Consider the following 12,208-nt stretch of genomic DNA (forward strand, 5'->3'; position numbering starts at 1 on the left):
CTTATAACAAACAAAAGCCTCTCCGGCAGTCCAGGCTGGCCTTGAAGTAACTGTGAAGCGGAGAATCTTGACTTTTGATCCATCTGCCTCAGCTTCTCAAGTGCTGGGATGACAAACACTATGCTAAATTCTCTGTGGTGCCGAGGACAGAACCCTGGACTATATGCATATTCTATGTGAGCAATCTACCAACTGAGTTACAACCCCAGCCAGGGAAGGTGTGTTTTTAACATCTGAAAACACTTCTGTTTTCCCCCTGATGTATCTTTTTTCTGGGTTATCCTGCTATTTGTTGTACTGTTGGTGGAGTCCAGGGACTCACTCATATTAGGCAAGTACCCTACTGCTGAACTACACTTTAGCCTCTCTCCTGTTTAACAGTTTTGATTACCATTGTCTATGGCATATTTTCTCAGGTACTTGATTAAGTCCCACAGGGTCATCACTATTGTTAATGTGGGCTTCTCAGTACTGCTTTCCTACAGTGGTCTATCAAAGGGCTGCATGCCTATAATGCTAGAACTCCAGAGGCTGAGACACAAGACTTGCTGAAAATTTGAGGCCAGCCTGAGCCACATACCCTCATCCCCACCAAAGAAAAATACACATCACCAAACACCTTAAGTAGACTCTTGTTCACAACCAGGATCAAAATCCCCTCCTGGTCTCTGCCTCACTTCAGACTTCTGTGATGAGTTCCTTTCTCCACCTCCCATGGTGAGCGTGGTTCACTCCATTCCGTGACAATCCTTTACACAAGATCTTTAGGACCACGTACTTCCCAGCCAAGAAATAAACATAGAACATCCAAATGGCTTGAGCTGAAAACTGGCATTAAAATCAGGTAGAACTCCAAAAGGAGACACCAGAGAAAAATCAAAATGGGGAGAGTTCAAGTTTCTTCTCATCTAGCAAATTCAAGGCCAGCCTGGGCTAAAACTAGGGTGGCCTTAAATTATAAAGATCTGCCTGCCTCTCCCTCCTTGAGTGTTAGGGTTAAAGGGGTGTGTATAGCTGGGCACCGTGGCACATGCCTATAATCCCAACACTCAGTTAGGCAGAGGCAGGGGGATCTTTGTGAGTTCGAAGCCAGCCTGGTCACCAAATTGAGTCCAGGACAGCCAAGGCTACACAGAGAAACCCTGTCTTGAAAAAAACAAATAAATGACTACATACATACATAAAGAAAATTAGGGATGTGTACTAGTCATTATTGCTGGCAAAAACTATTTTATTTTAAAATTTTATTTTTTTTATCACATTTATTTAGGTTATTGTGTGTGTGTGTGTGTGTGTGTGTGTGGTCAGAGGCAGGAAGATCTCTGTTAGTTTAGTTTACATACCCAAATCCAGGGCTATATAGTGAGACCCTGTCTCAAAAACAAAAAACAAAACAAGGGCCAGTTTTACTGTACTTGTGGTAAAGGCATATTCACTCGATTCCTAGGACCCACAGGGAGAAAGAGAAAACCTATTTCCAAAAGTTGTCCTCTGACTACACACCACAGACACACACACATCAAACAAGCAAATACATGTAATAAAAATTAAAATAAACATTTTAAAGATCTCAGCCAAAAATGGTAACTTCAGTCTCTGGGGCAGAGGCAGGAAGGTCTCTGTAATTTATAAGCCAGCCTTGTCTACATACAGAGTTCCAGGCTAGCCAGAGCTACACAGAGAAACTCTGTCTAAAACAACAACAAAGGAATTGCACATGAGTTAGAATGTGGATTACCCACCTACCATATAAAGCCAGAAATAATTAAATGTGTTTTATTAGAAGATTATTTTCTGCATTAGTAAGTTAGTTCAGTAGTAAATATAAGACTTCTGTTTGGTAAAATAATCAACAAAAAGAACTCAGAAAGAAAGAAACTTGTGTCTTGTCTTCCCGTCCTGTGCTCACCAGCAGGCTGTTCAAGTGTGACCTTCAGCTGAAATGCTGCTCTGTATCCGAGCAGCCAGCTGAGCCTCAGGGAAGCCAGCAGCAACCCTCTGGGGCCCAGGCCTCTTTGATTGTAGGAATTAGCTCTCACACACCCTGAATATTTTCTTTTCAGAATCCTACAGTTATTTATGCAGCTATTTGACTGATTAATGATGATCTCTTATTGTGGCTTTTTTCTTTTTCTTCTTTTGATTGAAACAAGGTCTTACTACCTAGCGCTGGGCAGCCTGGAACCCTCTCCATACAACTGCCTGGCTTTACATTCCCGACAATCCTCCTGCTTCTGTCTTCTGAGTGCTGGGATTACACGTGTAGATCATCACACCAGTCTGGAAATACTTTTGTTTATAATTTATTTATGGGTTGGGTTTGTGGGTTTACTGTTTGTTTTGACACAAAGTCTTGCTGTGTAGCTTTGGCTGCCCTGGCACTCACTCTGTAGCCCACACTGACATTAAACCCAGCTCACCTTCCTGATTCTGTCACTGAGTACTGGGATTACAGGTATGAGCCTAGTGGCTCATCAGAACTGAAACACAGATCTGAGTTTTTTTTTTCTTTCTGATTCTGTCCTTTTGAGGGTCTTTATTATATTGTAGCTCCACCTTCCAGCTTCCTTCCCTGCCTCCTCTGCTCCTGGGCCCTGTGGTCCAGCTGCCTTCCCTGGGGGCATCTTTCAGTTCTCTACTGGGACTAGGTTTGCTCAAGTCCAGGTTTCTGTTCTCATTCACTCCCTACTAGCACCTCTTCCTTCTCTTCCATAATTCCCCACCTGGAACTTCTCCTGGGTTGGGCCTCTCAGACAGAGTCCTCCTCCCCCTTTCCAATCAAAGTACTCCACAGCATCCCTACTAGGGCTTTGCTTTGGGCTACTTCTCTGCAGGAAGACTAGCCAGACCTTAACTGAGCTTTAGTGAGAGTCTGGGGCTGACAGAGCGGCCAGGGCTAGCAGCGGGCATGCTTGGCCGCACAGGAGTTGATCCTGTGGAGGAAACGGTTTAAGCGCCTCTGCTGAGGTAGTACTCCTTCCTCAGGCATGCTGCAGCAGCTCTTCCGGGGTTTTCTTACCTTCCCTAAAATGGAGCATAGGACATGAAAGTCTCTGCCTGAGACCATGCTGGGTTGCAGCTGGAGGGCCGGTGATTAAGAACTGCAGGTGTTTGGTAGAGGATCTCTTTTCTGGGAGGATGAAGGGGCAGAGGAGTGGTATGAAAGTGGAAATGGAAAAGTAGTGAATGAAGGTATCGGGGTTCACAGTCCAGGCTAAACACAGCAAAGTTCCCTGGGAGTCTGACCATGGAAAACTCTCTGAAGAATGGTCCAGCAAGATAGCTCATCTACCTCATCTAGTGAAGGCTGCCTTGTTTTATGACGTGAGTTCAAACCCCAGGTCCCACAAGCTGGAGGAAAGAACCAACTCCTGAAAGTTATCCTTTGGCTTCCACATGCTTGCTCCCTCCACTGACACACATAGTAAATAAAAACATTGTGTGTGTGTGTGTGTGTAATACTTAAATTGAAGTACTTTGGCAATGAAACAAACTGCAGATTTTTATCATAAACAAAACAAAACAAAACAAACAAACAGGTTGGAGTTCCAGGCCAGCCAGGGCTACATAGTGAGACCCTGCCTCAAAACCTTAAAATTTAAAAAAAAAGTCAGTCAGTCATGGGAACATGGATGCTTGTGCCTCACTTTCCCCAAACAGGGAAGAGGAGCAATGCATTTTTCTGTTAGAATGAACAAATAAATGACTTCACTTGGATACAGACTTAATTCTATTTCTTTTCTTTCCTTTTCTTTCTTTGAGACAGGGTCTCTCTATGTAGCCCTAGCTGTCCTAGACCTACCAGGAAGGCCAGGTTGGCCTAGATCCTTCTGCTTTTGCCTCCCAAGTGCTGGGATTACAGGTGTGTCCCAGGTTGCCTGAAGACTTTATCCTTAAAATAGTACGGAGCAGATAGAAATGGGGCTGTTGAGTACAGCTGGGTCACTCACCTATGTCCTCTCTGTCCCCTTAGGCCAGCTCCCTCCTCCACTCCAGAAATTATCCTATTAGCACTTTCATTGCCTTTGTGAGCCAGGGTCTTAGGTAAGCCTGGAACTCCCTATGAAGACCAGGCTGGTCTCATTCCCAGAGATCCCACTGCCTTGGTCTCCTAAGTACATTCCAGAGAAGAGAACGGAGAATCAAAAGTCAAGGTCATCCTCAACTACACCGTTAATCTAAAGCCAGAAAAACTTCTGTAATAGTTGCTAAGATAATGATAGCACTGCCGGAATGTTTTAAGCAGGAAAGTGTTATATGAGGGGCTGATCACATCTCTCTTCCCTGACGTTTTGCAGATGATAGCAGGCATCCTACTGGGAATATGTCTATGACAAGCCCCCTGAGTCCTTCAGCATATTCAGATTCCTGCAACGTTCTGTCTGGCATTAAATTAATACTGTGGCCTCAAGGAACATTGTGTTCTCTATCCTAGTCAAGACCTTTCAGAAATACCATACTTGTTTCTGCAGGTTTCTATATGAGCTGGGGTGTGTTGGCTCATTCTTGCAGATCCCAGCCACTGAGACAAAAGTTTGAGGCCAGCTTAGGCTATAAAGTGAGACCCTTTTTCAAAACTCAACTTAAATAAGCAAGTAAGAGGCATGCTGGTTTCCAAGTAGTAAGAAGGAGTTTGGCACAGCAGGAATAGATAGAAGGTGGGTGGCAAGGGGCTGAGGCCTGAGGATGGAAGCCCAGTGAGGAGGCTATAGTGACCCTCAGGGCAGAGATGCAGAGAGGCCAACTGGACTGGTAAGAAAGATCTGGTCCAGACCATCTCCCTCCTCCCCTTTCTTTTCTTTGTAGAATTTATTTTGTATGTATGTTTGCCTGCATGTACCACATGCATGCCTGGGCCGCTGGAGGCCACAGAAGTGCAACAGATCCCCTAGAACTGGTGTTACAGATAGTTGGGGGCCCCCATGGGGTGCTGGGAACCCAATCTGCTTCTCTGAGTGAGTATACATTCTTAAACATTGAGCCGTTTCTCCAACCCCATTGCTTTATTTTGGATCCTGGTTTGAGCACTTGCCTGAAAGCAGCCACTTAGATCAATGATCAGGCCCAGTTATAAAAACTCCCATGCTGGGTAATAACTCCCTACTTTCACTGTTAGGAGGGCTGATACAGTGGGAAGTCAGTCACATAGGTGTTTTGAACAATGCTTGCCACCTTACACGAGAGTTAATAGTGACACTTACCTTTTTTAACATGATAAAGGACTATTCTTTAGGCCTCCTAGAGAGGAATTCAGTAAGGCTCTAGTCTGTTCGGCCTTTTTGTGTTTTGTTCCCAAATCTGTCGGGTAAATTCCTTTTCTCAGTGGTGCCAGCCACCTAACCCTACCTAACCGCAAGTCCCAGCTGACCGCTTTCCATGACAAAGGCAAAGCCAAAGCCAGGACTCTAGCCTTGAGGCCAGCCGACCTCCTGCCCCGGCAGGGCACCACGGATTTCTTTCTCATTAATGACCTCCAAGGTTTTAGCCCCAGAAACAGTGGGGAAAAGACAAAAGCCACATGGACCTTACAGACAGGTGCTTTCAAATCCTCAGAAGGCAGAGAGGGCCCTGGGAAGCTCCTCTGAAGTTTGGGGAGCCTTTTGTGTTCTCTGCCTGCCTTGCTTTGCCTTGCAAGGGATTTGGGAGCATAGTTGCCTGCAGAGAGGGGGAGGGCTGCAGAGCTGTTTTCAAAGCTCCTTGGCTGCCTTTTTCAGGAAGTTCAAGAGCCATAGAGGATGTTAAAATGTCATGATGAATGGAGCATGGTGGCACCGCACTTAGGATATGGATGAACAAAATTCATTATCAGCCTTTGCTACACAGTGAGTTTGAAGGCCAGCCTGGCCTTCAAAGACTATTTCCAAAAGCCAATATAATACATGCACAAAGATGGAAATGTAAAACCTGCCGATTAGGTCCTCAAATTCTCATGCCCTGCTGTATTCAAAGGGCACACCAGGCTGAGGAAAGCTGACACACATTAACCCCAGCCTGGCTGCAGCCCCTACCCACCAGGACCCTAGCTGCATATAGATGTAGCTACATATTACATATTGTAGGCCTTTTACTCTTGGCACTGTTGAAAAGCAACCCAAAGTATGGTTTAGCCCAACTCCATATTTTCTGATATGATTCCAAGGCAGAAAACAACATAAATGCAGGAAGTCTGCAGTGAATGGATGCTGGTGCACTTTGACCTGGGATCACCCAGGCCCAGGAAGCATCTTTCTTTATCTTTAAGCTTATGGATGGCAAGAGCCAGTGCCCTGGTATATTTCAAGCTGGGTCTCAGCCACCTTACTGACCCCTCAAAGGTAGTCAATAGATCCTCACAATGCTTTATCATTCTAGTGTCTAATGTCAATCAGCTACCTGGATCTAGTACTTTTTTCAAGACAAGGTTTCTCTGTGTAGCCTTGGCTGTCCTGGACTCACTTTGTAGACTCGACTGCCTCTGCCTCCCAGAGTGCTGGGATTACAGGCGTGTGCCACCATGCCCAGCAGCAGATCTAGTCCATTTTGATCAGATACATTCAAATACATTTTGATCCAGTTTTTGTTTCTTCCCAACTAGTCCTCACAATTGATCCCCTTAAAGTATAGGGTAAAAGGTTCTCACTGAGGTAATATGGCCCCAGGTCACCACCTTCCCACCGAGGGTAGGTATTTCAACTGTGTGGGTAAGCTTCCGGCCTCTAAGACATCCTATAATTCACAGGACAGCCTGTACAAAGAACTTTCTGGCTGGGGCCAAATCAAACTCTCAGCTGTAGCCTAGGAAACGGGCTGCTTGTAGCTTCCTAACCTCATGCCCCACCTCACCAAGACGATCTTCACCCTGCATCGTCCCTCCTCTACCCCCAACTAGAGCCTAGGAAGGTGTCAGGTTCTAACAGAACCGTTACTATATCAGAAATAAACCCAACACTCATGCCCAAAGCCCTTCCTGAAGAGTAATTTTTTTTCTAGCCCTGTCACCTGGGGAAGGGCAAATCCGGAAGTGCAAAGTCAGCTGCTCTCAGAGTCCCTTAGTGGCTTCCTGCCACGCCAGCCATTTTTATCCCTTCAAGAAAGACACTGAGTTCAGAAAAGCAATGATGCAAAAGCCAGGAGTGATCCCATTTAAGAGTTTATTCTTAGCATGCAGAGTATCTTCTTGGGAAAAAAATCTTTGCAGCTCCAACAGACATTATAAATTAATTTACAAATATAGAATTGTATTAGAAATATTCATAAAAATCCTTATGATTCTTCACATACAAAAATATTCAGAAAAATTGTTATGCACAAAGTATGAGGCCAGGTGGTTTCTTTGGTTATCTTTTTGCATAATAGTGAATAAACAATGGTGATGCAATTTATATATCAAGAAGCCATTAAAAATTTTTCCATACATTTCTAAAAAAATTTTAAACTAATGACACGAGTTCTAAAATACAGGGGACATGAAACCCTATCTTTAAAAAAACAAAACAGAAGAAAAAAACCAAAAACACCACAGGGATCCCCCCCCCCCAACCTGTTATATGTGGTTCCTGTCTCACGGTGACATCTCAAAACCATGTTACCCGGGAGCCTGTAGTATACCTTCATTTTAGTGGAGGGCTGTTCCTTAGCAAGCTTTGAATGAGTTCCACTGAAGACGACCAACTGTTTCCTGATGATGACATGCTAGACTCTGCCCACTACAAAATGATTCAAATGAAGTTTCTTCAGGGAAGCGGAAGGGAGGTGGTGGTGATGAAACAAATTCATAAAGGTATAACTTAAAGAAGTTGATCACAAGGGAATAATTTCTCATTAAAAACTGTAAGACTAGCCCGGGCTTGGTGTACACCTTTAATCCCAGAACCCCTGGGAGGCAGATCTCTATTGAGTTCAAGGCCAACATAGTCTACATTGTCAGTTGCAGGACAGGCAGAGCCATGTAGAAACCTTTTCTCAAAAACCAAACCAATCGAAAGAACCCTGGAAGATTTCACTTTCAACAAAATACCTAGGACATAAGCTAAAATGGTCAGGATGCCTGGTTTACCACCAGGAACTGTGGTCTCTAGGCTTACACCATCTCTGGCATGTTTTAAGAACTCACTGTTGCCGGGTGTGGTGGCGCACACCCTTGATCCTGGCCCTCGGAGGCAGAGGTAGGCCTTTGAGTGAGTTCAAGGCCAGATATGTAGAACAGCTGGTACAAAGCATCCCTGCAATACTTCCATACCATTTCCAGACAGAGGTAACTTTGTGAGCTGGATTCAGAAAGGGTTTGTGGCTTTTCCTAGATATAACAGGAGGTCACAAAATTAGGTTTCTTATAGAAAAATTTTTTCAGATAAAATTTTTTTTTCCCAGATTATCTGGCTTTTCTTGAAAAAAAAAAAAAAAAATCTGTCATAGAGGAAATAACCAGCTGGCCAATTCCCTGTGCCTCCAGCTGCCAGAAGCTTTAATTTTCCCACCCATAACTCCAACAACCTTTCCCCCCACCAACCTGCCTATACACATTTGAGCTTGCTGCTATGATATACAAGTGAAGAATATAACAAAGCTAGTCCTCAGAGGCACCTAAGTAAGGTTCCTTTTTCTCCAGAGAGGCACACCGCCAGAGAAACCTGGAAAAGCTGCTGGAGTTTATATATCAGAGTAGATGAGGCTGTTGACCATGCTGAAGTTGTTGTAGAAAGGGCTGCTGAAGGAGCTACTCTGGTCCCCACTGCTGTAGCTAGGGAAAGGGCTGTGGTAAGGTATCTGGTTGCTTCCACCCGCACTGCTCAGCTGCACGGAGTCTGGAGAGCCGTCTGGGATGGAGGTGCTGGGGAATGTGCTGGAGGGCAGCTGGGGCCCCCCTAGGTGGCGGCGGCTGCCTGGGATGGCTCTCTGGGTGCTCACGCTCATGCTGCTGGGGTTGGCACTTAAAGTATTGAGGCTGCTGAGGAAAGTGTTGAGGCATGGAGTAGAGGTCAGTGTGGACACGCCAGGAGGTGAGGCAGCACTCTTGGTGTCCTCTGGAGGCTCTGGTGACTGAGGCAACCTCAGAAGAGAAGGGGGGCTGTCTCTTTCTAGCTTCCCACTCACTCTTAGTCTGGAGGACTGGCCTTCTGATTTTGATGTCCCTGAAGCCACAGTGAGATTGTTGCTGGCCTCAGAACGGCGCTTACGCTTCCGACGGAAGTTTCCATTGTCGAACATTTTCTCACAATTTGGATCTAGAGTCCAGTAATTACCTTTCCCTGAGGAGGAAAAAAGAGTTAGTGAGGGTCGTTCATTCATTCATTTGAGGCAGGGTTTCTCTGTGTGGCTCTGGCTGTCCTGGAACTTGCTCTTTAGACCAGGCTAGCTTGAACTCAGAGATCCACTTGCCTCAGAATCCCAAATGCTGGGATTAAAGGTGTGTACCACCACTCTCAGGTCGGAGGGTTCTACTTTATGTGGACAGAATGCCCCCCCCTTTGTTTCAAGACATTTTAGTGGGTGTCTGAAATCAGATAATACCAAATCCTATTGATCCTATGCTTTTTCCTATGAAAATGTTAATGCTACGTGAGTGGGGTCTGCTTCTGGAATTTGCAGACAGTTTTACATATCTCAGATTGGTGTTAGAGTTGCTCGGCTTCTGCCACCCTTCTTCCTGGGATTGCAAGCATACACTACCATACCTATCTTACAGTGCTGAGAAGCAAAAGAACCAAAGCAGGGCTTTATGCGTGGTAGGCAGGTATCCACCAACTGGATAGCCAGCCCTCTTTTCTTCTTTCACTCTTTCCTGTTTGTTGAGATGGGGTCTTGAATAGCCCATGCAGGTGAAGAAGGGGCTCTGAACTGACCAACCCGTATGATGTAGATCAGGCTGACCTCAAACTCTGCCTGCCTGCCTCTGTAAATAGTTCTCTCTCTCTCTCTCTCTCTCACACACACACACACACACACACACACTTAGATAATATCTGTAACCATCCAGATAGGTCTATTGAGTCATCTTGGTATCCGTATCTTTTCTTCCTCTCCCCAGTGCTAGGGCATAAACCAGAAGACCCCAGTATAGCAGGCAAGTGGTCTATTTTTTGAGCTAAACTTCCAGCCGACAAACACTGGGTTTTGTTCTTAAAGAAACAACAAAAACTTTTCCACACACAATATCTTTGAACTTTTTAAAGTTCAAAGGAAACAGGTGGCACACGTCTGTAATCCCAGCACTCAGGGAGGCAGAGGCAGCAGACCTCCGTGAGGCAGCCTGGTCCAGGACAGCCAAGGCTACAAAGAGAACCCTGTCTCAGGAAGGAAGAAGGAAGGAGGGAAAGAAGGAAGAAAGAAAGAACATGACAGACATAATTATCTCAGGAAGTAGTTTCTTCTTCAAAACCTGCTCACCCTGTCCAAGCGTCACCATTGGGCATGAATGGCTACCAAGACACTTAAAATGTGTCCAAATTAAAATGTAGTGTAAAATACACACCGGATATAAGAGAAAGGCTATAAAGCTAACCTTGAACTCTTGATCCTCTAGCCTGTACCTCTAAATGATAAGATTATAGATTATGCCTGAATGTATGTCTCTGTGAAGGTGTCAGGTCCCTTGGAACTGAGATTACAGACAGCTGTGAGCTACCATGTGGGTGCTGGGAATTGAACTCAGGTCGTCGGGAAGAGGAGCAGCCACTGCTCTTAATTGCTGAACCATTTCTCCAGCCCCATACGTTTAACATTTTAAATGTAGTTTCTATTATACAGTATCAGCACGAAAATTCTTGCTCCAGAGTGACATCTGAGGCCCGGGTTCCATCCTCCAATACTACAAAAGGTATTTAACCGAAACCCTAGCTCATTCATTCTGGGCACCCTCCTTCCCTTGTTCTGGGTTCATTCAAAAAGCCTCAAGTAAGAACCTGTGTATTTGTAAGCTTTCCTCCGCTTCCACCTCTCTCAGGCTAGAGAACTGAAAGAACAGACCTATGCAGCCCTCCTCACTCAGGGTACCGGGTTTAGACCCGAGGGAAACCAATTCGCATCACTCTTATCCTAAGTTACCAAACCTCAGTTTGCCGCTGATTTCGTCATTAAATCATCTCTCGATTAGGCTAGGACGCAGTGACATCGTTAAGAATTCAAAGGAGGACAGGAGGCCCAATGCCCCCGTTCACCGTTTGTAACAGGTGATAGCCACCCTGCTTCTGAGAATCCCTTTCCCCTGTTCTTTCTCCCGACCTGTCTTCCCGCATCCTGGCAGGCCGGGTTGGGCGACCCTACACGCCACAAGCTCTCCTCTCCAATGCTGAGAAGACCTCGCGTGGGTTTTCAGCCCAGCCACGCACAGACCCGGGGTTGGGTACCCGCTGGTGCGCCCCCTCCTTCTCGGCCGGGAAACACCTACCCAGCCCTTCTCACCTGGGTCGTCCTCGTCGCGGGGCACCTTCTTGAAGCAGTCGTTGAGTGACAGATTGTGGCGGATGGAGTTCTGCCAGCCAGCCTTGCTGCGCTGGTAGAAAGGGAAGTTGTCCGCGACGAACTGGTAGATGTGGCTGAGGGTGAGTTTGCGATCGGGCGCGCTCTGGATGGCCATGGCGATGAGCGCCGAGTACGAGTAGGGGGGCCGCACCATCTTCATCAGGTCCTCGCGGCTGGCCATCGACAGCCAGCCCAGCTCGCCCGGGGCTGCCGAGCCGGCGGGGGAGGCAGGCGCGGCGGCCGAGGGCTGCGCGAAGGCCCGCTGGGCGCCCGCGAAGGTGCCCGGCGCGGCGGGCGGCTGCAGGAAGGGTCCGGGCGCCGCCCCGGGGTGCGGCGGCGGGGCGCCCAGGTAGCCCGCCGCCGAGGCCGCGCTGCCCACGCCGGGCCCGTTGAGCCACAGGTAGGGGTTGGCGGCGGCGGCGGGCGGCGCGGCGTAGTCGGACAGCGCGTAGGGCGCCCTGGGGGTCGGGGGCGCCCCGGGCGCGGCGGCGGCGGGCTGCGAGTACACGAAGTTGTCCCCGCAGTACAGGGCCATGTCGGGGGCCGAGGGCGGGTGCGGCGCGGCCGCGGCCTTGGGAGAGCGGGGCTGGCCTTGGTGCTTCGGGGAGAGCATCCCTCGGCGGACCGACCGACCGGCCTTCGCAGCGCCGGCAGCCGCAGGGCGCCGGAGACTCGCTGAGTGCGGCGGCCCGGGGGGCGTCGCGCCTCTTATACCTGCACCCGCGGGGGCTGGGCCGCCGCCGCGCAATCCACGCCCTTGCCACGCCCC

The 12,208-nt window shown here is 47.6% G+C and overlaps 1 protein-coding gene across 1 annotated transcript; it reads right to left on the bottom strand.

Annotated features, from left to right (window-relative positions):
* Nucleotides 1-4,477: 4,477 nt before the first annotated feature.
* Foxi3 (forkhead box I3) lies at nt 4,478-11,977 on the bottom strand. Its single transcript, XM_021657522.2, has 2 exons — nt 11,380-11,977; nt 4,478-9,227 (listed from the first exon to the last, which is right to left on the bottom strand). The coding sequence occupies exons 1-2, from the start codon at nt 11,972-11,974 to the stop codon at nt 8,629-8,631; spliced, it is 1,194 nt and encodes a 397-aa protein (XP_021513197.1). The 5' UTR covers nt 11,975-11,977; the 3' UTR covers nt 4,478-8,628.
* Nucleotides 11,978-12,208: the final 231 nt, after the last annotated feature.

Source organism: Meriones unguiculatus, chromosome 5 (genome assembly GCF_030254825.1).
Source record: "Meriones unguiculatus strain TT.TT164.6M chromosome 5, Bangor_MerUng_6.1, whole genome shotgun sequence".
NCBI classification, from domain to species: Eukaryota; Metazoa; Chordata; class Mammalia; order Rodentia; family Muridae; genus Meriones; species Meriones unguiculatus.

Excerpts from the sequence above, each read along its gene's own strand:
- Foxi3 (XM_021657522.2), bottom strand. The coding sequence starts at position 11,974 with ATGGCCCTGTACTGCGGGGACAACTTCGTGTACTCGCAGCCCGCCGCC. Across the intron at positions 9,228-11,379 it reads CCGCGACGAGGACGACCCAG|GGAAAGGTAATTACTGGACT; the intron begins GTGAGAAGGGCT and ends TTTCCTCCTCAG.